Source organism: Pan paniscus, chromosome 13 (assembly GCF_029289425.2).
Source record: "Pan paniscus chromosome 13, NHGRI_mPanPan1-v2.0_pri, whole genome shotgun sequence".
Lineage (NCBI taxonomy): Eukaryota > Metazoa > Chordata > Mammalia > Primates > Hominidae > Pan > Pan paniscus.
The window spans coordinates 140,381,053-140,408,012 of NC_073262.2; the positions used below are offsets into that span (position 1 = coordinate 140,381,053).

The 26,960-nt window shown below is 43.6% G+C and overlaps 1 protein-coding gene across 31 annotated transcripts in view; it reads left to right on the top strand.

Annotated features, from left to right (window-relative positions):
- LRRFIP1 (LRR binding FLII interacting protein 1) overlaps positions 1-26,960 on the top strand; it is a 156,977-nt gene that overhangs the window by 124,827 nt on the left and 5,190 nt on the right. For 8 of the 31 annotated variants that reach the window (XM_063595328.1, XM_063595331.1, XM_063595333.1 and 5 more), the window contains 6 exons: positions 233-268; positions 1,072-1,197; positions 5,167-5,337; positions 7,937-8,029; positions 11,929-12,070; positions 14,467-17,772. In XM_063595328.1, coding sequence (XP_063451398.1) covers positions 233-268; positions 1,072-1,197; positions 5,167-5,337; positions 7,937-8,029; positions 11,929-12,070; positions 14,467-16,004 — 2,106 coding nt within the window. In that variant the 3' untranslated portion in view covers positions 16,005-17,772. Of the gene's footprint in view, positions 1-232; positions 269-1,071; positions 1,198-3,062; positions 3,135-5,166; positions 5,338-7,936; positions 8,030-9,301; positions 9,395-10,592; positions 10,686-11,928; positions 12,071-14,466; positions 17,773-21,784; positions 21,835-23,913; positions 24,032-24,696; positions 24,777-26,187; positions 26,293-26,960 lie in introns of those variants that run through there. The other 23 variants (XM_055109254.1, XM_055109256.1, XM_055109258.1 and 20 more) reach the window with 6 other exon arrangements.

Consider the following 26,960-nt stretch of genomic DNA (forward strand, 5'->3'; position numbering starts at 1 on the left):
CAGGGACTTCCAAATGAGGACAAGAGAAGAAGGGGCCTCACAGACATCCAAATAGGAGAAGTGTGAAAAGCTAAATTTGGAGGGTCCCATTTTTCTGCTTCTAAATTACAAAGGAAGCAAATGTTTTGTTTTGTTTTGTTTTGTTTTGTTCTTTATCATTCTTAGCCCCATCTTCATGTTATCCATTTAATGCTTTTAAAGTATTTAATATTTTGTCTATTTTCCTCTACAGGTAGAAGAGAGACCAGAAAAAGATTTTACTGAGAAGGTAAGGAATCGTTCATAAACCTAGAGGGTCCCAAAAGTTGTGGATGAAATTGATAAGAAAATATGTTGCTTGGTCTTTTTTAATAAGGATGTTCCCCAGTGAGGGAACTGGACTAGAAAGCGGCCCACCTAACCTGGCATCACCTCCCCGGAGGTAGGCCACCGGGAGTCCTGTCCGGTGTGCGTTAGACCCTGTAGAGCAGGGAGGCGTTTATGATGGGCCCCACCATGGAGTTTAGGGTTAATCCAGCTAATCGCAGAGCATCCAGGAGGTGCCTGGAAATGATCCTCTCCTTACAGTTTACTATAAGCCCGTGAAGAGTTTCCAATTTGGAAATGGAATTAAAGTAACAGTCCTGTGATGTTAGATTTATATGCAGTTTTGGTTTTGTCTGAAATCGCATCTGTGTTAGTCCGTTCTCACACTGCCATAAAGAACTTCCCTGAGACTGGGTAATTTACAAAGAAAAGAGCTTTAATTGACTCACAGTTCCGCATGGCTGGGGAGACCTCAGGAAACTTACAATCATGGTGAAAAGGGAAGCAGGCACCTTCTTCACAAGGCGACAGGAGAGAGAACATGTGAAGGAGGAACTGTCAAACACTTACAAAGCCATCAGATCTCCTGGGAGCCCACTCACTATCACGAGAACAGCATGGGGGAAACTGCCCCCATGATCCAGTCTCCTCCCACCATGTCCCTCCCTCGTCTTGTGGGGATTATGGGGATTACAATTCCAGATGAGATTTGGGTGGGGACACAGAGCTAAACCATATCAGCATGCGATCCTCTCAACGTTCCAGGGGTCTCGTAACATGCCGGGCCTGTCTGCAGCCACGCTGGCCTCTCTGGGTGGGACTTCCTCTCGGAGAGGCAGCGGAGACACCTCCATCTCCATCGACACCGAGGCATCCATCAGGGAAATCAAGGTGAGATGCTCTCTTCTTACTGACAACTTGAGAGAACCTTTTGTAAAAATCAGTCTTTAGATTAAAAAAAAAAAAGAGTTAAGTCATAAAGTTCTGGATCTTTCTTCTTGGTCCTCTCTCCCTCACCTCCCCTAAAATACGGTGTTCTCCTAACATCAAGACCCAGCTCAGATAGTGTCTCTTGCAGGAATCTGATCCTACCCACTGACCCCCCAGCAGGGCGGACCGTGTGCCGGCCCCCTGCGCCCCTCAGCACCCGGGGAATACCTTAGTGAGAGCACTCGGCACGTTGTGTTGATGCACTTGGTCGTCTCTGTATGCTTGGTCTGCACAGACATTCAGTCCACAAGTTTGGACACCAGACGGCTTTACCTACTTTCACACAACCCCTCCCCGCTAAGTATGTTCCCCTTCGGCCTAGAACTTGCCCTTTCCTTTCTCTTTGTAATGTGCCTTTAGTAGCCCTCATCTTTGTATTTTAATGATTTTTTTTATCCCACTGTAGTGTAGGTATTATTCTCTGCTCTATCCTCAGCACCCAGGACAGTGCCAGGCATTTGGTAGTATTCTGTGTGTGAAAGAGAAACACGGTGCTATTTGTTAAAGTAACTAGGGACAGTGCATCTGAAAACCTGAAGACTGGAAGGGCAGGTGAGGTGACTAGACCTGTGTCCTCCAGGGAGCAGAACCAAGACAGAAGCAGCTGAAAGGAGCCAGAACTGACTCAGATTCTGAATTTTCTAGTGCTTTAAACTAGGTTTAAAAGGGAAGCAACTCCCACTGGGGATGTCTGAGCAGCTGGATGGCCGTTTGCCAGGGAGGACGGAGAGGGATTTAAGCATCCACCAGAGTTTGGCCAGGGTCACCTTGAAGATGCTTCCAACACCTATGTTTTATAAGTTTACAAAACCAGAAGAGCCATTTCCCATGTGCCACCCCTGGGCCACCTGCAGCTCCTTGTTACTTCCCTTTTTTTTTCCTTTTTCTTTTCTTTTCTTTCTTTCTTTTTTTTTTTTTGGAGACAGAGTTTTGCTTTTGTCACCCATGCTGGAGTTCAATGGCACGATCTCGGCTCACTGCAACCTCCACCTCCCAGGTTCAAGTGATTCTCCAGCCTCAGCCTCCTGAGTAGCTGGGATTACAGGCGCCCGCCACCATGCCCGGCTAACTTTTGTATTTTTAGTGGAGACGGGGTTTCGCCATGTTGGCCAGGCTGGTCTTGAACTCCTGACCTCAGGTGATCCACCCACCTCGGCCTCCCAAAGTGCTGGGATTCCAGGCGTGAGCCACTGCGCCTGGCCTGTTGTTTCTGTTTCTACAGCAGAGCAGCAGAGTTGGCGGCAGTCCTGATGTTTCTCTGCCCTTAGGTTGTGCGTGCCATTCATTTGTTCAAGTACTTACTGAGAGGCTGGCTCATGCCAGATGCTGTCCCCGGCACCAGGAATTTGGCAAAGTAGAGACTTGGAGCTCCATAAATGCAGGGAAAAAGTGCTACTGATTTTTGCCTCTAGCATCTTACTGTATGTTGCACAGAGTAGGAACTCCTAGTGCTTGAATGAATTACTAAATAGGAGTTGAAATAACCTGTACCGTTTTCCGAAGCTCTATTTTGCCTGTTTTTTAAACTGTGTAAAATCATATGAGATACACTAAAATTGTGTAAAATCATGTAAAAATATCATATGGGATACACCTGAACTTTAATCTTTAAATATTGAAGTTTATTTTCCTTTAACGCTTAATAAAAGAAAAAAGAAAATTGGGTGCTCAGACTACCCAAATAGAAACTACCCTGAAGTATAAAAGATTTAGGGAATCACCTGTTTTCCCTTGACATCATCTGCCTTTTTTGCCATTTCCCCCAGGAACTCAATGAGTTAAAGGACCAGATTCAGGATGTAGAAGGCAAATACATGCAGGGATTGAAAGAGATGAAGGTACCAATTCACAGACATGTGGTCTCACGATATTAACCCAACTTAACTTAAGAAAAACAACATCCTAAAGAAGAAATTCAAAGTGCATGCTTACTGTAAAGAGGCTCCGGGTTGTAGAAGAACTCACAATGGCAGGAATGCCAGCATGGGTGTACACTCACCATTCTCCCAAATGCATTGTTTGAACCAAGATTGAAAATGTAACTGCCCAGTAGAAAAGGTTACTAACATACTCCCTGACGCATGCCTCGTACTTACCATCCTTCCCCCAGGCTTAAAACCAGTTTCTCATTTCCCATAGGCGTGTGCCAGACACTTGAAGAAGGTTCTTGGTTTTCTTCACTTTTTGTAGTAGTTGTATACAAAAATGCTTAGGTTGATTTGCTTCTCAAAATGTCTGATGTCTACTAATAAGGCCGTCCTCACATGCCACACTTTTGAAACATCCCAATTATTTGCACCCTGTAAAATGCTGCTAATTGAAGTAAAAACTGACTATGGCATTGGCTTTCTTGGAGCACGTGCACACTGCTTTTAGAGTGTGCAGTGACTTCATTGCACCAGCCAGGAGATGTGGTTGCCCTGTTCCTTGACAGTAAGGTGAGCAATCAGTGACTGTCTTCCTTAGGCAGCAGCGGATCGTGGATCTGGAAGTGGGTGGCATATCTGTTACTTCCTTTTCAGCCCCCTAGAAAGTACCTGCAAGATCATTTGAATTTAATATGAAAGGGCACCAGACAGAGGAGGTGACATCGATCATGACTAATTCACTATCTTCATATCTGCCACCTTTCCTGAAAGGGGGAAAAATAAGACTCTGGCTTTCAATTCATGCGAAAAGGAGCCACTTGGCCAGGCGCGGTGGCTCACGCCTGTAATTCCACACTTTGGGAGGCCGAGGTGGGTGGATCACCTGAGGTCAGGAGTTTGAGACCAGCCTGGCCAACATGGTGAGACCCCGTCTCTACTAAAAATATAAAAATTAGCCGGGTGTGGTGGTGCGCACCTGTAATCCCAGCTATTCGGGAGGCTGAGTCAGGAGAATCACTTGAACCCGGCAGGTGGAGGCTGCAGTGAGCCAAGATCGTGCCACTGCACTCCAGCCTGGGTGACAGAGCGAGACACTGTTTCAGAAAAAAAAAATGCTGCTGGGGAGCCACTGAACCAACCGGACACCCGCTGGTCCCACGTGAAGCAGCTGTCCTGGTGTGGAGGTGCAGAGCTAGACCAGCACTGGTCCCTCCAGCCCCCTCGTAGCCTCTGCTGCACCTGAACCGGCAGCTCTTGCCTCTGCCTTTAGCTCTGCATGTATGCGCCCTGAAGGTTCTGCTCTCTCTGTTCTGGAATCGCCTTCCGCTCCTCATGTTTGGGGACCTGCAAGGGTGTGAGGCACGTGAGGGCATCGCCATGCATATTTTACAGGCCTCTTTCTCTGGACTGTCCTTCAAAGGGAATGACCTTTGTCTTTCCAGGACCTACCCAGTGAGATCTGCCTGCCATTTTCCTATGGGTCAAAAATCTGAACTCACTACTGCTCCTTTCCTGGTTCATAAGCCAGAGTAGGGCTGGTTGGCAGTCACTGGCTTGTGGCCCTGTGTAATTATCTCAGCCATCACACACTGGCTCTTTCACAAGGGCTGGTCACACGCCGCAAGTGATTCTTCAGAAATCTGTTGAACAGCCTGACACCCAGCCCTAGGACACCGTGCTGGGGGGATTCCCCAGCTACTGAGTGCGGCCAGAGACTCTACTGCCTCTGTGACCACATCCCTTTCCATATTGGTGTCTCGTTTGTTCTGATGAGTGTGTCCATTGCTTTTAATAGTGAATTTTCTGAGCAATGAGAATTTGACCAAATTGAAAAGGGGGATTTCCATGCATTTGAAGTTGCCATGTGTTTCTTCTTCTGATCCATTTGCTCTAAGAAATATAGTCTAAGTTTAGGACTGAGGGTTTTTTTAACAGAATACTGAATGATTCTTTGTTTTGATTTTTTTATTGCAATTTCAAAAATATGACCTGCTTTCCACAGGACTCTCTAGCAGAAGTTGAAGAGAAATATAAGAAGGCTATGGTTTCCAATGCTCAGCTAGACAATGAAAAGACAAACTTCATGTACCAGGTTGATACCCTAAAAGATATGTTGCTGGAGCTTGAAGAACAGCTGGCTGAATCTAGGCGGCAGTACGAAGAGAAAAACAAAGTAAGCATTAGTATGATACAGAATATTAACAATAGGCTGTGTGCAGTGGCCCATGCCTGTAATTCTGGTACTTTGGGAGGCCAAGGTGGGAGGATTACTTGAGCCCAAGAGTTCGAGACCAGCCTGGGCAACATGGCGAGACATCATTTCTAAAAAGAATTAAAACAATTAACCAGGTGGTACATGGCTGTAGTCCCAGCTACTTGGGAAGCTGAGGTGGGAGGATCACTTGAGCCTGGAAGGTTGAGGCTGCAGTGAGCTGTGTTGACACCACTGCACTCCAGCTTGGGCAACAGAGAAGACACTGTCTCAGAAAAAAAAAATGGGAATGGTAGGGTGTGTGTGTGTGTGTGTGTGTGTGTATGTATGTGTGGATATATCATGTGTATGTATGTATATATAATGTATAATTTACATTATGTATTTTTATATTTTTAAACAATGGCTCTCCGCTTGTCCAGGAAATCCAAACATCTGAGAATAAAAGTACCATACTCTTTGCCAAGTGACTTGAAATATTGATACGTATAATTTCAACATGTAAACTGGAGACAATTTTTCTAGGAGAACATCTAAGCTAAAAGCAAAACCATGAAAAAACATACCTATGAAAGAGCCACCATGCTCAGATAAGGTGCGATCAGATGCTTGAAGATTTTCCTATTCATATGTATTTTCTGATTTTTATTTTGTTCTCTCTTAACACCATAGGGAAATAGTTATGAGTATCAAAGATTTTAAGAAAATTATATTATTTTCTGCTGATTGGGAAAAGACACAGTTACTCTACTTAAGAATTAAATATATCACCAAGCTCAGAGAGAGATATAGTCTTATCTGAGCTTTCATTAAGAACCACTGGAACTAGTTTGTTAATAGCTGAGATCAGATATAATTTCTATTGAGAGTCTCAAGCATGAGTCATGTGTTAAGATAAGTAATGACAGCGGACTGATTCCATGAAGGCTGGGCTTGGATGTTCTTTAGATAGAAAGCAAGGAATACTTTTTTCATACTTTTAGGAATTGTCCAATTTTTCAGAGATTCTGAGAAAAACAGAAAATGTAATGTGTGAGTGTCGTTGTTGTTGTTGTTTTTAACTGGCTGTTATCCTCTAAATCCAAAGGGTTAAAACCAAGGGTACCCTTGACAACCTTCAGGCCTGCTTCTTTGACTGCTATAGAATTGAGTTGGAAGCTGAAGAACATTTTACGCACAAAGTTCCTTATAGCTGAACTCTGAAAGAGGGGAGCTTTTCACAAGACTGATGTCATGTGGGAACGGAGGAGTGGAGAGCACAGCCCAACCCCCCTTCGGGTGGGGGCCTTTAATGCATTTGCAGTCCTCCTGGAATGCTGTCATTAGGCATCATTCAGTGGACTGAAAACTCCCGAGTCTCACTCCAGAGAAGCTGGATGGTGCTAGAATGCTGTCCCGAGATGGACACAGGGGCCATGCAAAGCCCCACAGGAAGGCCCTTGTCATAGCCAGGAGGGCACCAGCCACCCCCAAGCCAAAGGAAGTGGGTGAACAGAAGTGCCAGGGTGAGCAGAAGCTCAGGCCAGATCCCATCTCAGATCACCCGCCTGACAGGTCTAGGGTAGGAGCGTCCTGCAGGCCTGTAAGCTGTCAGCAAAGTGAGTTCGGTCTCAGGCCGTCACCAGGGATTGCGCTGCTGTGACTGGGCAGGAACACAGCAGAGCTGAGCTGCCAGCTTCCTGGGCTGAGCCTCAGGAGGGGACAGGCCTGAGGAGCAGCTAGGTTTTGCAGGCTCTCCATTTGCTCCCCCAAACTCTCCTGTTTTTGTCCCTTAAGGGACAGCCCTGAAGCACAGAGCTGGCCACCAGCTGTTCATGAGAGATGCTTTAGTAGGCCATATTTATCTCCTTTTTATCCCAAAGAGTCTTCCTTGTCATATTTCAGCAGGGGCCATTTTATGGTAAGTCCTTGCAGGGCAGCCTCACCCAGGCTCTCAGCACAGTGCTGTGGAAGGCACCAGGCTCCCTGGGGGGCCCTTTCGCGGCTCTTGCTTCACTGTAGATAAGAAATCAGAAAATCCTTGTTGATTGCATCAACTCCTCAGGTTAATTTGACAGTAAGTCATCAGGCATCATCTATAAAGTCCAGAGGAATCTGTTTGTGTTGTTTGAAAGGCCTTGAAGGCCAGGTGCGGTGGCTCATGCCTGTAATCCCAACACTTTGGGAGGCTGGGGCAGGTGGATCGCTTGAGGTCAAGAGTTTGAGACCAGTTTGGCCAACATGGTGAAACCCGATCTCTACCAAAAATAGAAAAATTAGCCAGGCATGGAGGCGGGCACCTGTAATCCCAGCTACTTGGGAGGCTGAGGCAGCAGAATCGCTTGAACCCGGGAGGCAGAGGTTGCAGTGAGCTGAGATCGCACCACTGTACTCCAGCCTGGACGACAGAACAAGACTCCATCTCAAAAAAATATATAAATAAAAAATAAAAGACCTTGAAGATTGTGATGATGTAGTAGCAGGTGATTTGTTCCACAGAAACTATAAATTGTGAGAACCTGAACTGGCATGCCAGAAACATGGGATTCCACTGCTTTAGTGCTGTTTTTCTCCTTTACAGGAATTTGAAAGGGAAAAACATGCCCACAGTATACTGCAATTTCAGTTTGCTGAAGTCAAGGAGGCCCTGAAGCAAAGAGAGGAAATGCTCGAGGTAGGTAGCATTCTCCTGCTTTTCTTTTCCTTTTTTCCCTTTGGAGCATTTTGTCAGGCCATGACTATCTTAGCTTAGGCTGCAGTAATAAAATACCATACAGAGCGTGGCTTAAACAACAGAAATTAATTTTCTTACAATTCTGGAGGCTGGGAGTCCAAGATCAAGATTGGGTTCAGGTGAGGCCTCTCTTCCTGGCCTGCAGACAGCCAGCCACCTTCTTGCTGTATCCTTCCTCAAACGGTGGAGAAAAAGCAATGTCTCTGATGTCTCTTCGTATAAGGGCACTAATCCTATTTGATCAGGACCCCACTCTTATGACCTCATTTAACCTTAATTACTTCGTAAAAACCCTATCTCCAAATACAGTCACATTGGGCATTAGGGCTTCAACAGATGAATTTAGAGGGACACAATTCATTCCATGGCAATTACTAAAGTTTTCAGTTTTCTTAAATCTGAGAGTTTAGGCTAACTCTCCGTCCCTAGATTTATGAAACAGTCCCTCTCATTGGTGAACATTCCTATTCTTTGGTGATCTTGTATTTGTTTGGGGAGGTGTGGTAGACAGAATAATGGTCCCCCAAAGTTGTCTACATCCAGATCCCTGCAAACTGTAAATATGATGCCTTACATGGTTAAAGGGCCCCTGCAGTTGTGATGAGAGACCTTGAGAGAAGAGATTATCCTGGATTATTTGATGGAACAAGCGTCCTTCTAAGAGGAAGGCAACTCAAAGGCAGAAGTAGAAGATGTGACACAGGAAGCTGAGGTTGGAGCGATGCGAGAGAGGGGCCATGAGCCAAGGAAAGCAGCTCAGTCTTAGAAGCTGAAAAAGGCAGGGAAACAGATTCTCCCTAGAGCCTTCCAGAAAGGCTTGATTTTAGCCCATAAGACTCATTTTGGACTTCTGACCTCTAGAATTGCAAGAGAATAAATTTGTGTTTTAAGCTGCTGAATTTATGACGATTCATTACAATGGCAATAAGAAACTAATACAGGGTTGGTTTTTAATTTTTTTACTTAATCCGTTCTTTAACTGTTGCCTTGAAGTTAGAATTTCACCCAAAGCAGGTTTTCTTCCTGCACTTCTTGAAGCTGGAAGTAGGACAAGGAAAAAAATCCTAGAATGCTGACGATGAATTCAGGGTTGATGAGGTGAAAGGGTGCTTGCGGCCTCACTCACTGTCCCAGCTCTCAGGTTATCTCTCGGGCTGGGGTTTTTCTTCCTCTTTAACCCTTTATCTGCTTTCTGTCTGTTCCTTTCCTCAGGAAATCCGACAGCTACAGCAGAAACAGGCGAGTTCTATCAGGGAGATTTCTGATCTTCAGGAAACAATAGAGTGGAAAGACAAAAAGATAGGGGTAGGATTCCCAAGTCTTGAAAATCTACTCCAATGGGCAGCCCGCTTAGCAAATAGAGTTTTTTCTGAGTCTTTAGTTTGCAAAACCGCTTGTCTGGGTATGCATGCAACTCCCAAGTGACACAAAGTCGTATTAATTTATTTAATTTTATTAAGTAGTGAATACACTAACTTATCCAAATTGATATGAACTTGGATTGTGACACGGACTCTCCATGGAGGGTCTTGTAAATGCGTAGCTGTGCGCTCTGCCTGCCCCGTGGGTGGGCCGGGCCGGTGGTTGTCGAAGCAGCTGGAGTGAGGAGGACACTCTGAGGAGGTCTGATGTGTGCAAGTCCAGACGTCTTGGGATTATCTGCCTGGCGGTGCTTTGAGAAAAAAAAATCTAAGCACCACCAGGCAGATATCCCCACCTTGAAATCTTCCCCAGGGAAGGTCTCCACATACCCTTCTCCCTCCACAAGAAGAAAAGAGGCAGTTCTACCCTTAGAATTGAAGGATAGGGGGAACAGAACCCCACAAAGTAACTGTCATGATTGGTAACAACAAATGGTTTCCCCAAAATAGTGATTCATACACATAGCTCTAATAAAGACGTCGAGATACCTGCACAAACCAGCGGCACGTTGACTCAACAAGCCACACTGTGTTTCCACTGTCATGCTCATCAGCACTTAGGAGTGTGTGTGTGTGTGTGTGTGTGTGTGTGTGTGTGTCTGCATGCACGCACACTTTAGGACCACTTCGTTTATCTGAGATGATGGATACCAAGAATCAGTGTATAAAAATAGTCTAAATGGCTACAACAGCTGTCCTGGGAGGTGCTTAAGCAATCCCTTTTCTTTACTGACCCCTCATTCAAGTGGAGACTTTGCTTAACTCTAACGCAGCTGTGAACACGCAGACAAAGCTAGAAAGTGATGCAAATATAGTAACCTCTGGGGCCCCGTGCTGTGTCCGTGTGCTTCAAGATGCGCATGTCTTTCATGGAGTATGAACAGTAACATTTCTTGGATTATATATACTAAGCGAAAAGCTTAATACTTGGATTTTGTGAGTGTCTTTAGGCAGAGTCTCTTTAATGTCTAGAGTCCACTAGTGTTTTAGATGGTAGAAGCCTCCTTCTAGTTCCTGCTTCTGAAGTAACTTGCTCATCTGTGCAAATCTTCTTCTTTCTCTTGGCTCTGCTGCACACTCAGGCATTAGAGAGGCAGAAAGAGTTCTTTGATTCCGTAAGGAGTGAACGGGATGATCTTAGAGAAGAAGTAGTCGTGCTGAAAGAGGAATTAAAGGTATGAAGCCAAAGTACAGTTTTATTTAAAAAAACAGAAAAAAAAATCCAGGTGACAACAGCAAATTTTGGGATGCTGTGAATATGTGTGTACATAATTCATTTTATGTCATTTAGTTCTGTTAATAATTCATATATTGGGTTAACTGACAGTGATGAGATGTAAAATAAATGTAGGTTCAGTGGGTGGTGCCCAAGGCCTTTTGATGTTAATAAACATAGCCAATCTTGAATGCAAGAATTTTTTGATACATTAGCTAAATTTTTCTCATACTCACTAGTAAATTCTCCAGGATATTACTCAGACTTAGAGAATTAATTTGCCTCTTTATATTAAAACCCCCAATTTAAGGACTTCTCTAGAGGAACAGTGACTTGGGTAAGTGGTTTGGGCAAGGATCCCTCTAATTAGACTTTGAGACCTACTAGATTACAGGTGGAAGACGGTTCCCTGTCCTTGGTGGGCCACGCCAAGGCGTCTTCAGCTGCTGCTTGACACAGGTGAAGCGCCAGTGGCAGCACTCTGGGTGGGCGGGTTCCTGAACCGTCACCATCTGCTGCTTGGCCTCCAGGGTCAAAGCCAGAGCAGTGAGCCAGCCAGCTACAGGCTTAGAGCTAAGATTCGTAATTCTGCTCCTCGAAGAGGCGATCAGTTCAGGGGAGTTCCTCACACACAAGGGAGAGAGAGCCGCAGGCGGCAGGAGGGCATGGGTGAGTGATGTCTGTAGTTGGGAAGTGCTGCTGTTTTCAGTGAATTCTGTTTCTTTTGAATATACTGAACATTCTAGCCACCTCTGAATTCCTTCTGTAACATAAGTTTCATGTGTCTCTTTCAAAACATGTATATATTTCTTTCTTTATCTGGTTCCTCTTTTTAAAGAATGCAATCAGGGTTTTAAAATGAAAGGTCACTTGGCAGTGACTTGCTTACTGCTCCACTTGGGGGCAGCCCACAGGCCACTACCTGTAGTTAAAAAGGATGCCTGGTGGAAGTAGCTTGTCACCAGCAAATGAAAGCATGGATTGGAACATCTGAGAAAGAAGTAGCCTTTGGAGGACGATATCCCAGATTTGTGTGTGTTGACCGAATATTTACGAGTGCTGCACCCTAGCATTTCTCTTATCTCTGTGGAGTTACCCTGTACTTCAGGAAAAAATGGTTTTCTTTTTTATTATTGCATTAAAACAGAGTTTAACCTAATATCACTGAGTAAATATTACGATGAGCCTATTTTTGTTCCCAGAAACATGGAATAATCCTAAATTCAGAAATAGCTACCAATGGAGAGACTTCCGACTCCCTCAATAATGTTGGATACCAAGGTCCTACCAAGATGACGAAAGAAGAGTTAAATGCCCTCAAGTCGACAGGGGATGGGACCCTAGGTAAGTATTTGCTTTCCTTCGGCTCCTCACACCTTTCCACTCAGCATTGGTTCACCCTCCATGCACTGCTGGGGTTGGAGCCACCGTCACTGATGGGTTAACAGTCACCAGCATGCCATTTGTTTCATCACTTCATGGTAATTTCCTTGCCACCCGGTGTGGTCACCCACGTGTTGTCTGGCATGCATCTCTGTGTAGTGCACCATCAATGGCTCAAGTGAACCTTTTCTTTTGCTGCTCAAAGCTACCAAGCAAGACTGTGAAGGCAAAAGGAAAATAGTCTCAAAATTAAGTAACAACGTGGAGAGTACTATTTGGTTTTCCTCAGACACATATATATCTGTACCTATAGAGTGTGGCTTTTTAAACCGATTCTATGACAGAATTATCAAAAGATAGAATAGTTGAGGCCGTCAAGTCAGTTGGCCATATTTGCAAGCCAACGTCGACATCCTGGGCAGCATTCAGCGTTTTGAGGGTACGGGGTGCCTGTGGACAGCAGGTCCGTCTGTGTTGCCGTTTTCAAGCCACCACTCGAGGTGGGCAGGCAGCCGTGGTAGTGGGTGTGGCAGTGCTGAGAGTCTGAGTATGCCCACCTTTGTCAGAGGGGATCCTCCTTTGTATGCCACGTGTTTGCTTCTGAAAGAATATAAAACTGGGGAATCCAGTAGATCAGAGGAATATTTTATACCACTTTCAATGATCTGATTTGTCATACTTTGTCATAAGAGTTGGCTTTGGGAGAAACCTTCAGATTCTGGCGTGCAGCCTGAAGTTGCAGCATGCAAGTGAGGCCTCATCTGTCACTGGTCACCCTCTGCGTTCCAGTGTTTTACAGAGAGGCTGGAATAAGGTCAGGGTCCATGACTTTTCATTTTAATTTAGAAGCTTTCATCTTATTTCTTTTTATTTATGGAAATGTAGACACCTCCAGGCCCCATCTTCTCAGGCCTCGCATTCCAGGGAGGTACCTCATTCATTATCTTTATGACTATTAAAGAAACACAGCTCTTTTCAATTGTGTAAAAAAAGTTGTGGCCAAGTGCAGTGGCTCACACTTCTAATCCCAGCGCTGCGGGTGGCCAAGGCTGGAGGATCACTTAAGACCAGGAATTCCAGGCCAGCCCGGCAACCTAGCAAGATTCCGTCTCTAGATATGTATATAATATCTATATACCATTGTTGAAAAAAGATAAATTAATTAATTTCCATCATACCTTTATATGAGCTACCCGAACAGCTAGGAATCTGATTATGCTGCTCTTACTCAAATATACATTTTATAAATCTTTGATAACCATTGTGAAATGTTTTAAGAACCAGAAATGTCAGTTTTGAAAGTGGCCTTCAAATGACTTTTGATCACATATTCCTTCAGCAAAGAATTGTAGGATCCAATATGTATGTTTATTTTAAATCTATATATGTATACTATTTCATTAATATAAAATGTACGTTGTAAAATATATGCAAAGATATGCAAAGAAGTTTTAGAGTAAAACTCTAAATAGAATTCCTAATATTTCCCCCATTTTCCCTGGGATATGGGCACCCCACCATGGAGATCACTGGGCTATAAAATTGTCTAGCTTTGACTTTCAGTAACATAGTACCGTATCTAATCTGCTGGGGTTTTGTTTGGAGAACCCAAAAATTCCAAAACAGTTTGATGTTCTTTAGACGATGAATAATTTATCATTTAATTTAGTGGTCATCTTGATCTTGAACATTTGCCTCCTGCTGGTCCTCTCTCCCTAGTCCCTTAGGGAATGGAGCAGAGGTATCAGGGCATGGACACCGGGTGTTTTCTCAGGAAAACAATGGTTGAGTGGCAGAAGATAGATTTCTTTTCATATGAGCTATTTCAAAAGCATCTTCCTTGAGACTGACCTTGAGGCTGCATTTCTAAAAGTGCACTGAATATTCTTTTAAAAAAATTACTTGAAAGCTGCTTTTAGGGCTGTGTGACATGCAGTGCGGTTTGGCAGCTGCAGAAGTACAAGTTGTCAAGTTGTTCATTGAGAAGTGAGAATGGGGAATTGAACCTTCAGTCTGTTCCTAAACCCATCATTGTGGATTGTTTGGCTGCCTGATCCAGAGTTCTTTCTATTTGTCGAAACTTAACGTCACCTTTAAAAATCTGTCCACACAAGATGGCACCAGCAGCCACTCTGGCCTTTGATGTGGTGGCAGTGGCCCTCACTGACCCAAAATTTACTAATGCAACTGCTGCTTTGCCGCACAGAACTGGCAAAGGCTTGTTTCTCATGACTCTTTGATGACTCTCTCTTTAGGAATAGGGGTGGGTGGGATTTAGAACATGTGTTTACATTCTAATGTAAATTATGTGGCCACCACATCATGGGGTCCCTTCAATTTTCTCAATGGTCTTTTAGGAAGAGCCAGTGAAGTGGAGGTGAAAAATGAAATCGTGGCGAATGTGGGGAAAAGAGAAATCTTGCACAATACTGAGAAAGAACAACACACAGAGGACACAGTGAAGGACTGTGTGGACATAGAGGTATTCCCTGCTGGTGAGAATACCGAGGACCAGAAATCCTCTGAAGACACTGCCCCATTCCTAGGAACCTTAGCAGGTGCTACCTATGAGGAACAGGTTCAAAGCCAAATTCTTGAGAGCAGTTCTCTACCTGAAAACACAGTACAGGTTGAGTCAAATGAGGTCATGGGTGCACCAGATGACAGGACCAGAACTCCCCTTGAGCCATCCAACTGTTGGAGTGACTTAGATGGTGGGAGCCACACAGAGAATGTGGGAGAGGCAGCAGTGACTCAGGTTGAAGAGCAGGCAGGCACAGTGGCCTCGTGTCCTTTAGGGCATAGTGATGACACAATTTATCAGGATGACAAATGTATGGTAGAGGTCCCCCAAGAGTTAGAGACAAGCACAGGGCATAGTTTAGAGAAAGAATTCACCAACCAGGAAGCAGCTGAGCCCAAGGAGGTTCCAGCGCACAGTACAGAAGTAGGTAGGGATCACAACGAAGAAGAGGGTGAAGAAACAGGATTAAGGGATGAGAAAGCAATCAAGACAGAAGTTCCTGGTTCTCCAGCAGGAACTGAGAGCAGTGGTCAGGAAGCGACAGGTCCAAGTACAGTAGACACTCAAAATGAACCCTTAGATATGAAAGAGCCCGACGAAGAAAAGAATGACCAACAGGGAGAGGCATTGGACTCATCGCAGAAGAAGACAAAGAACAAGAAAAAGAAAAACAAGAAGAAAAAATCCCCAGTACCCGTAGAAACCCTTAAAGATGTTAAAAAAGAGTTAACGTATCAGAACACAGATTTAAGTGAAATTAAGGAAGAAGAGCAGGTAAAGTCTACTGACAGAAAGTCAGCAGTGGAAGCCCAAAACGAGGTGACTGAAAATCCAAAACAGAAAATTGCAGCAGAAAGCAGTGAAAATGTTGATTGTCCGGAGAATCCTAAAATTAAGTTGGATGGAAAACTTGACCAAGAAGGTGATGACGTACAAACAGCAGCTGAGGAGGTACTAGCTGATGGAGACACATTAGATTTTGAGGATGACACAGTTCAATCATCAGGCCCGAGGGCTGGTGGTGAAGAATTAGATGAAGGTGTTGCAAAAGATAATGCTAAAATAGATGGTGCCACTCAAAGCAGTCCTGCAGAACCAAAGAGTGAAGACGCAGATCGCTGCACCCTGCCCGAACATGAAAGTCCCTCACAGGACATTAGTGATGCCTGTGAAGCAGAAAGTACAGAGAGGTGTGAGATGTCAGAACATCCAAGTCAGACCGTCAGGAAAGCTTTAGACAGCAATAGCCTAGAGAACGATGACTTGTCGGCACCAGGAGGAGAGCCAGGGGACTTCAATCCAGAAAGCAGAGAAGATACCAGAGGAGGGAATGAGAAGGGCAAAAGCAAAGAAGACTGTACCATGTCCTAAGCTGAGGCAGGCGGCAGGCGCGGTGCACAGGAAGTCTCAGTGTGAAGGGGTCTTTTCTCTCCACTGCCAATGTAAGTAGAATGTTCTAAATTCATAGAGAGGCACTGTATGACAATTACCAGGTGCTCTACTGCTTTAAGTTATAGACTGTTACTTGTAGATTTCCATGTAATCATTGAGGTTATCACCCAGATTAGAAAGACATATTTGTTATCAGTGTACGTTCTAATTGAGAGCATTCCAGTAGTATCAAACAATAATGTCTACTGTTTATAGTCCACTTAATAAAAATAGAAGCATTTACTATTTGCCTTAGGCTGATAGGAATGTGGGTTTTCTTGACCAAATATATCAGCATCTAATTGAAATGACCAAATAGCATTCTTAGACTTCTGTATTATGAATATAATTGATATTTAAATTAATGTCTTGTTCACATATGTGTACTTTCATATTTGATTTTAAAATGTACATTATAACCTGTATGGTATTTTATTTAAAGGAGATAAACAGCCAAATAGCAAATAGGTCACTGAATGATAAGATTTGCACCTTAGAACAATAATCATTTTAAGGATAACAAGTAAATGTCTGAAAGCATGAGGGTCTTTATTTGCCTTTACCTCATATGAGTCTTTGATCTTGAACCGATGCTTTTGGATCTCATTGTTGATATACCTGAATTTACTTTGTAAGAGATTTTAACTTCACTTCATGCTGATGATGTATCAAATTCATTTTATAGAAAGATTTAAAGTTTTTTTCTGGAAGTGATATATGTCAAATTACATTTCCTACTGCAGTATTTGAGCAGGGACAGTCATTTTTTAAATGTTTTTGGCCGGGCGTGGTGGCTCATGCCTATAATCTCAGTACATTGGGAGGCCAAGGCAGGTGGATCACCTGAGGTCAGGAGTTCGAGGCCAGCCTGGCCAACATGGTGAAACCCTGTCTCTACTAAAAATACAAAAAATTGGCCGGCCGTGATGGTGGGCGCCTGTAATCCCAGCCACTCCAGAGGCTGAGGCAGGAGAATCGCTTGAACCTGCGAGGCAGAGATTGCAGTGAGCCAAGATCAAGCCATTGTACTCCAGCCTGGACAACAAGAGCGAAACTCTGTCTAAAAAAAAAAAAAAACAACACACACACACACACAACAGAATGTTTTCATGCCTGTAAACCTAGCACATTGGGAAGCCAAGGTGGGAGGATTGCTTGAGGCCAGGAGTTCAAGGCTGCAGTGAGCTATGATTGCACACTGTACTCTAGCCTGGGAGACAGAGTGAGACACTGTCTCTAAAAAAAAAAAAGTTTTTGAACCTTAAAATACTTTGTTTGAATTTCTAATCATCATTCAAAAGAGCAGTAAAAAATGGTTACTTGTTCTTGTACAAGCTACTAATTAGACTATAGTAGGATATTTTAAAGAGCTGAATCACTTTTGGTATTTTGGTATAAATATTTTCATTTGTTATGCCCCAGTATATTCTTACTGGAAAATTCTTGTTTTGATCTGCCTGAAGAAAATATCTGTTTTCTATATTTAAAAAATTTTAAAAATAATTGTAAAGTTAGATTTAAAATTGTAAAATATAAAATCACAAAGAATGTACCTTATGAATGTTGTTGACATTTTATGAAATTATGTGGATTCATATTACTGTTACAAGATAGAATCGAATGCAAAAAGACCAAAACCTCAATAAAATTTGAGGAAAACGTAAGTGTTATTATGTAATTGAAATAAAAACATTTTATAATTGTACAAGCCTGTGGTTCCACTCTTTGGGCTGCTTGAAGTCTGAGTCTGACTACTGTTGTATGTAATACCACCTTTGAGTAATATCTGCTTGGGGGTTGCCGATTCCTATTGGGGTTCTGTGGAAGACCCATGCCTGATGCCCTCCCTCAGTAAGGAATGCACTTCCCTCCTGGCATCGAGCCTGGGGCTAGCATGGGCATTACTGGGAGAACTGAGACGATTGTCACGCACCATCCCCTGTGATCTGTGGTTCTGATGTGCAGCCTCAGTTGAAAACGGTCTTCATCTGTGGCTGTGCTTACATGCGCCAATACTTACAGTGTTTTGAAGAGTAGGATGAAAACGGCAAAACCCTTGACTGTTTCTGCTCAAGTGTCCTGAAGTAGAGGATGGTGGGGATGACAAATGCTTGCTAGGAAATAAGTCCAAGGGCTCTGTAGGACTTCACAGGGTTTTAGTTTATGTCTCTAACTTGAGCAAAGCTGCATTCCTGTTGGAATGCATACTGGAAACAGCTCTCGCTCCTACCTTTAAAGGGCTCTTGGAAAGCAGTTTGACAACCAAGGTCACTAAATGGTGAGATCATCAAGCCATTTCAAGTTCTTTCTCATGTTATTCACCAGCACCCTGCAGGACGTTGGGCACACGTCACATCCCTCAGCTCAGCCATCCAGTCGTCTCAGTGATTCACCACTCATTTGCTTAATTAATAGACAGGTGTGATCACTTTGTACATGGAAGGCACTGTGCCAGTGAGCAGGCAGTTGGACCCAGCCCTCCAGCAGGGAATGGACAGCTGAAAATCCATGAGCAAGAAAGAAGGAAAAAGAAAGAGTTCTGAGCAGCCAAACCATTTCTCGATGATTTCAGAGCCTTCATTCTGAGCATCAGTTATATGCTCTCCAGTGTAATGACTTTATAGCCAAGCACAGTAATTGATATTACTGTGAAGGCCCTTAACTTATCGAGAAATGGTTGAGGCCGGGCACATTGGCTCATGCCTATAATCCCAGCACTTGGGAGGCCGAGGCAGGCAGATCACTTAAGCCCAGGAGTTCAAGCCCAGCCTGGGCAACATGATGAAAGCCCATCTCTACAAAAAAAATATACAAACAATTAGCCAGGCATGGTGGCATGTGCAAGTAGTCCCATGTAGTCCCAGCTACTTAGGAGGCAGAAACACCTGAGCCTAGGAGGTCGAGGCTGCAGTGAATTGTGCTCACACCACTGCACTCCAGCCTGGGCGATGGAGTGAAACCCTGTCCCAAAAAAAAAAAAAGAAAGTTGACTTAGCTATACATATAAGAAGGTATAGAAATATATAGGGCAATTTAGAAAGATTATAGTGTCAAAAGATTCAAACTCAGAAAAGAATCGAAAGGTTGCCTGCCAGCCATATCCCCAGACGAACCTAGAGCACTGGGGTTTCACTATCATACAGAATAGAGAAAAACATTGGTTACTGACACCTGAAATCAAAAAGCTTGGATATTTTTCAGTCCCAAACCAGAACATAGCTCCCGTATATAAATGTAAATCTTCCTTCAAAAGTATAATTAAGTATAATTATGGGTGTATGTCAAAAATATAGAGGAAGATGGATTTTTACTTATAGGTTGTTATACAAAGTTTGGACAGCAATCAAATTTTTAAACAGTTTTCAAGAATGTATGACCTTAAAAGAAATGTGTGACCTTGATCACTTTCCATATTTGTAATTAACAGGAGACCTAATGGCCTGAACACTTAAGTTTCCACTATCACTAGGACCCTGAATGCTAATTCTGGGGAGTTTAGATGGTTTGGGGTTCCTGTTTTCTATTCATAGACTCCCTTTCTGGGAGACCACCCCCCAACCCTGTACAGCATACCACCCGTGGCCACCAGCCAAGGGAACACAACAGTAAGATTTGTTCTAAACGTCTGGGCCCCTAAGGGAAAGGGAGGGGTGTTTGTGTGTGCATGTATTATGTTCAGAATACGTACTTGTTCAGTGTGATAGTTGTACATGGAGAAAACTTTGTCTTTCAAGAGGAAAATCCTTTTGTTCTCTTTGTCCCTATCCACTGCCTCTCTTAAATATTTTTCAACATGTGAATGGCTGGTGGCTGATACAGGGAAAAATTTCCCAGCTATACAGACACTATAAGTCTACCAGTGATGTGCCACTATTTATTCAACAATATAGACTTGGTGGTTTTTAACGCTATGAAAACTAGTACTCTTTATTTTCTTCATGTCAAATTATTTTGCTTCATTTCTTTTTCCGTTTTCTTCGAACTCTTTCGTTCTTGTTTTCTTGTCCAAGTCTCCTTTAGAATTTCTCTTCCTGAAAAGTTTCTTCTCTATTTATAATGTTCTCACTATACAACTAAATGTCAGATTACCTATATCAATTTTGCTTGCACTCTTATTACATTTTAACACTTATTTTCTAGTGCTTATGTAGAATATTTGAAGTTTTCTAGAAGAAAACAATAACAATTGTACAATAGATACTTGAGCTTCAAGATCACATTCTGATGTATTCAGTGTTTCTTATGATGCCTGTAGTTTTTGTATGTAGGAGTATTAAAACATGTAAGAAAATGAAAAGTGATACTGGGCGAAAGAATCAGGTTTATAACTGCAAAAATGTTTTGTTTCAATGTTGGGTGGGTTATGGGGGGAGCGAGTAAAACATCTGTCAGAAATAATTTGACTGTAAATTAAAATAGAACTCAAAAGGATGATAAATTTAATTTATATTGTGCTTAACATCTGGTGTTCACTGTGCCTTTCAAAACAACAACTTAGGATCTTTGGAAAACATAATTAGAGAAAAATGTAACTTGGATTAGCATGTGGCTAGATGATTTTTTAAATGAAAATGAAGATGCATTTTATATGAATTATTTTTTTTTCACATGGCTAATCAAGGTTAGTTTTTCATTCTATGAAGAATCTGGAGGTAGGCTGCATGACAGCAGTGCCCTAGTGAGCTAAGAGCTTTGAGTCAGGGTCTGACTCAGACGTGTGAGTTTAGATCTGGAGAAACAGTGGGTGCAGTGTTTAGGGGAGTGTTCCTGTGGCTGGGCCACAAGGCCTGAAGAAACTTGCTTAGTGGTTCTGGGCCTCTGAGCCTCATCTATAGAAGGAGGCTATAATGAAGCCTACCCATAGGGCTTCTGGGGCTGAAACGAGCTAATGATGTCGAAGCTGCTAGAACTGTACCTGTGTCAGAGTGAGTGTGCAGCATACGTTATCATCACTGTCATCACTCCAGCATTCTGATTGTGCCTTTAAACTAGTGTGGGATTTTGCCCAAACCTCTAAACCCTCCCCTAGCTGTGGTTTCCCCCGCAGTCTGAAGACTCTAATACTTGACACTCCTTCAGAGAGATGTTTGGGGAATTTATAGACACTTAACATTTATGCATCCTTATATATCGGGGGCGGGAGGAATTACAGACACTTAAACCATTACTGCCTTCTTCCTCAAAAGAATAACAGCTTTGATAACTGGGTTAGCAGAGGTGTTAGTGGACTTAGGGTTGTAAACAGATACTCACGGCACTGACATCGATGAGTCTATGAGGGAAATTAGAAAGATAAGTACATCTGGGATGTAAACTCGGAAAGGCGAGGCTGTTCAAAATGTTGGTGCTATTGAATTGTGATTCTCAGTGTTTGTACATTGCTAATAATGTTAAACCATGAAGCCTGTGAGATCTTGTGTTGCAGCGTGGTTTGGCCCTAGCGTTCTTGCATGCTAACCTAAGGTAGAAGATTAGCAGCCTGTTTGCATGCAGCCGGATGCTGCCCCTGACGTGAAGCATGTTCTGGGAGGTTGACCCAACCTCCTTTGGCTGTGGCCTCATTCACCCCGTCCTGTCTGTGGCCTCATTCACCGTGGTACGTGTATAACTACTTCCATCATTCATTTCACTAACCTGAACGATCATTCTTCAGTTTAGCAATGTGCTGAAAGGCGCGGCACGCGGATTCACCTAAACGTGTGTCTTTGTGATTTCTTTAGATATTAGGTTGAAAAAGCTGGTTGATGAACGGGAATGCTTATTGGAACAGGTAACAATCTTTTTATTACTTTACCGGTTCATGAACAGGGCACCCGAAACCACCTGCCCATCCTTCCTTCTTGCTTACTCAGAAAACCCCTAAGTTAATCATGCCTGGAAGCCTTTATCAAGCCAACTGGTGTTCTTAAGATTGTTATCCAAATAGAACATCAAAGTTAATATTTTCATCCAAAGAGAACATCCTGAGTCGTATGAGGTTTAATAAGGATGTCTCAAAGACCCAAAGCCGTGGAATTGAATTTGGTACACTTTACTGAATTGCTGCTTAAAATAAATATAAATGTTGATTATTAATAATATTAATGATTAACTATTGAGAGACAAGAGCATTACTGAGTCATTCCAAATAGCACTTCTCTTGTCCATATGGGTTGTTTGTCCATAAAAGTCAGTTTTGTACTCTTGGTGATCAGCACCCCTCTCTCACAGGTGTTTCTTTGTTACAGCTAAACAAAGTTGTTTTAACCATGTTTATCTTCATTGCTCTCTCCTACCTCAAGAAATAGCAGGCCAGGTGCAGTGGCTCACACCTGTAATCGTAGCACTTTGGGAGGCCGAGGCAGGCGGATCACTTGAGGTCAGGAGTTCAAGAGCAGTCTGCCAACATGGTGAAACCCCGTCTCTACTAAAAATACAAAAATTAGCCGGGTGTGATGGTGGGCGCCCGTAATCCCAGCTACTGGGGAGGCTGAGGCAGGAGAATCGCTTGAACCCGGGAAGCAGAGGTTGCAGTGAGCCGAGATCGCACCACTGCACTCCAACCTGGGTGACAGAGCAAGACTCCATCTCAAAAACAAAGAAACACTGAACAGTTATCCTATCTGATCTTTTTATATGCGGGATAGTGATTAAATCACTCTACAACCACTTTCCTCTAATTTCTCCTCATAAGCCTAATCAAATGTATTTGCCTTACTTCCTACCATTCTGTTGAAGATTCTCCGAAAATTGGAGAAAGCACTAAATATGGTAGGAAGATTCTCTTGAAGTTCCTGTGATCTTTTGAAACTGCATTCCTGAGTTCTATCCTTACTTCCTTAAAGCAGCGTGCACTTTTGGTTTGTTGTTAATCAGGGGTCTCCTGTGCTTGGTGTGTGGGGTAGGAAGGCAGGTGATCACCTGCAACAATTCTTCACAGATTGGAAGTTAAACATGAAAAGCCCCCGGAGACCCCACCAACTAGATGCCAGAAAGTTCTGCAGTCATTGACTGTTAACTGCAATTCCAACTATACGGTCAGCCCTCCATATCCATGGGTTCCATATCCGTGGATTCAACCAACATGGATTGAAATATTCCAAAAAAAAAAAAAAAAACCCATAAATTCCGCAAAGTTCCAAAAAGCATAGCTTGAATTTGCCCTGCACGGAGTCCTGCACTGAATCCACACGAATGAAGTGAGTTGTAGGCGTTGGGTATTAAAAGGAATCTGGAGGTGATTTAAAGTGTACAGGAGGATGCAGGTAGGTTTCTGCAAATACTGCACCATTTTATATCAGGGACTTGAGCATCCACAGATTTGGTGTCTGAGGGGTCCTGGAACCAATCCCCCCCCTCCCCCCGATACCGAGGGATGACTGGACATGTTTCTGTCTTGCTTAGAGAGGGGAAAGCTAGCTAGAGACCAACTCCCTGAAAGCTGGCAAACTGCCTCTGAACACACCTGCAGCTTGCCTGGACGCTGAGAAAGCACTCGACTTTTGGGGGACTTCATTACAATATATTGGAGCCCAGAAGGTTCCAAGTGGCCCTTTCTGGTTTCTTAGTAAATAAAAAGTGAATAGCACGGTGACTTACTGAGTCTTAAACATTGCAGGTATTTCATGTACAGTCTCCTCCTGAGTCCTAGAAGAATTTCACTTTAGAAATGACTTTTCTCTCAGAGTTACAGTGTAATTCATTTTTCATTCATTGTACATTGAATTGTGTTTCTGAGAAGAGTACTGATGGACACAAAGTTCCTTCTGTCATTTGACATGCTGCTTCCTTTCTGATGGGCTCTAACTTCAGCTTTTCGGTCTCATTCAGAATAGAGAAATTAACAGATTTTACTGGTGGGTGTTTTCAGATTAAGAAACTCAAAGGGCAGCTGGAGGAGAGACAGAAGATTGGCAAACTAGACAATCTTCGATCTGAAGATGATGTCTTGGAAAACGGGACAGACATGCATGTAATGGACCTACAAAGTAAATGTCAATTCTTGTGTAGAAGTAAATGCTTTCACATGTGCTGTTTTAGTATACTTGTGCTGGCAGAGAAAACTGTCACGGCAAAGAATGCCCTCATTCCCTCACATCCCCACAAAAGCCCTTAAAAATAAAAGCACAAGGAGGGGTAGGTAGACAGAACAATGGTGTTTCTCTCTGAGCCTATGAAATAGAACAGGTGCCCAAAAACGTGCACCAAGATACCACCACATGTTGTGCCGATGGAAACCACATTTACTTTGCTGGATACAGCAATCTTTCGATCTGTTGATTGTATGAAAAAAAAAATGAAAGGCTTTTTTCATGCTAATAAACTAGAAACAGTCTTAAGGGAGATAAAATTATGCCCAGTCTCTCTCCCCCCTTTTCCCTACCCCCTAGCATCTCTTTGTCTTCTTCACTCATAGGCACTCTCTTGCCTGAGGTCTCCTGCCCCAAGCACAGGGGCGGAAGGCACTTTCCCTGGGTTCATGGGGAGAGAGTGCCTTCTCCTACTCTCAGCTCTGGGAGGTTGTGGAGGCAGGGCCAGAACTAACAGATTTGTGAGATGATTACAAAGTAAGGGCTTGGTTCCCAGTAACTATTATTTTAATATTTGAAAAGCCCAAGAGCTTAACAGATTTTCCTTCTCTTTCAACCTTTAGGGGATGCCAACAGACAGATCAGCGACCTCAAATTTAAACTTGCAAAATCTGAGCAAGAGATAACTGCATTAGAACAAAATGTACGTGTAAACAACAACGGGCAGAACTGATGATTGACTGGAGTTTTACTTGCTAGAAATAGCCCTGAAAGGCTGAGGACCAAAAAAAGCCGAGATTTTTAGAACCAAGAAACATCCTAGGAGGGATAAGTTAAGACAGCAAGTCTTTCCATCCGTTTCTTACAGAGAGCAAGCAGGAAGGAAAGAATTCTTAGAATTTAAGTTGTTATAGTAGATACTAATCCTTTATCAACAACAGTTAGTTGTAGAAAATAGCTAATGTGGCTTGGGAGTGTTTTAAAATTTTGTTCTTTAAAAATAATTTAGTTAATTGGCTGAGCGCAGTGGCTCACACCTGTAATCCCAGCACTTTTGGAGGCTGAGATGGGTGGATCACTGAAGGTTGAGAGTTCGAGACCAGCCTGGCCAACATAGTGACACCCCGTCTCTACTAAAAATACAAAAATTAGCCGGGCATGGTGGCAGGCGCCTGTAATCTCAGCTACTCAGGAGGCTGAAGCAGGAGAATTGCTTGAACCAGGGTGGCAGAGGTTGCAGTGAGCCGAGATCACGCCACTGCACTCCAGCCTGGGCAACAGTGAGACTCTGTCTCAAAAATAAAATAAATAAATAAATAATGTAGCTAATTAAAAAAACACATCATACTGGGACGTCCCTCTTGCCTGGGCTTTTAGCCTTTCTCTTGCAGCGAGGCCAGCCCTCCCTGGTGTCTAGACATGGGGCACTCCTGCCTCTAGCACCCTGGGCCCTGGGGCAATTTGTGTTCTAGCCAGAAAGAGAGAAAAAAAACAGGTACCGTTTCCCCCTCCATTGTGGGTGTACTTGGCTGGAACTTTTTGGAATGTTTATAGAAACAAAAATGAGAACAGCACAGGTAGAGACGATGTGTGCTTTTGATTGCGGCAGAGTGAAGGTGTCCAGCAGGCCTTCGCTGCTGCCGTCTTTCATCTCAGAACCTTGGCTGGGGAATGCCATGCCGAAGCCGCCTCCTTTCACTCCTCGCCCTGTCCTTTCCTCCTCCCACCCCCACCACCCCAGGAGAGATTAGACTGGAGCTGAGGTCCTGGCGGAACCTGTCCCTTACCAGCACCATTCTGCCTGTTCCAACAGAACAGCCCCACGCAGCGGGAGAAGAAGCAGGCAGCAAGGTGCCAGCACTGCGGAAACCACCCTGGTGGACGGGGTCAGAGGAAATGGGTCCCCATCATGTCAGCACAGGGTCGCCCAGAAATAGTAACCAAGAATAGCTTGCTTGGCTCAAACCCACACCATAGTCCAAAATGTTATAAGTATTTACATGGTGTATTCTCCCATTTTATTAAATCACACTCTTTGATCTCAAAGTAAAGAAACTGAAGAAAGAAAACAGGCTTATCAATTTATACATATGGTTTTTTTTTCTACCTTTTAGGTAATAAGGTTAGAGAGTCAAGTATCACGTTACAAATCAGCGGCTGAAAATGCAGAAAAAATAGAAGATGAACTTAAGGCAGAAAAACGGAAACTCCAAAGAGAGGTAAATTTCCTAGGCAATTTCTAGGAAGAGAATGGCTGCCAGTATTTCTCTAGTGGGGACAGTACAGAGAGGATTTACTACTGTGACATCTGCCCCTGGGCTGGTCATTGTCAGATCATCCCACACCACTCTGCAGTGCCGGTGTCTTAATAAAGGAAGGCATGGCGCAGCCAGTTAGGGCTTAGGGCCAGACCCTTGCTGGCATCAACTAGTTCATCTGTCAGTTTTGAGCATCTCCTATAGGTCTTGTCCATAAACGTCAAGGGAATGAGATAAAGGAGTAGCCAGGCCTCTTATGCTCTGAATATTTTTTGTGTCATGCAGAATGAGCCCAGGTAGAGGACCAGGAGCCCATGGGCCTGCTGTGGCCAAGAGCTGGGTGTGGCACCAGGGCCAGGCCACAGCTGTCTCAGGTCACCCTATGGAAAGCGCCCTTAAGAAGCCGAGCTGCTGTTACTCCACCTGCTGGTCACACTCCCAAATTACCATGCTTGCCAATTAAAACACATACTTTACCTTACTGAAGACACTTGGCAAAGTTGTTTGTTCAACAAATATTTACAGCACCCGTTGCATGCCGGGCACGGGTTCAGGTGCTGGAGATGCAGCTGTGACCTTACAGACAGGAGTCTCCGCCTCCATAGAGCCTGTGATCTGGAAGAGGGAGG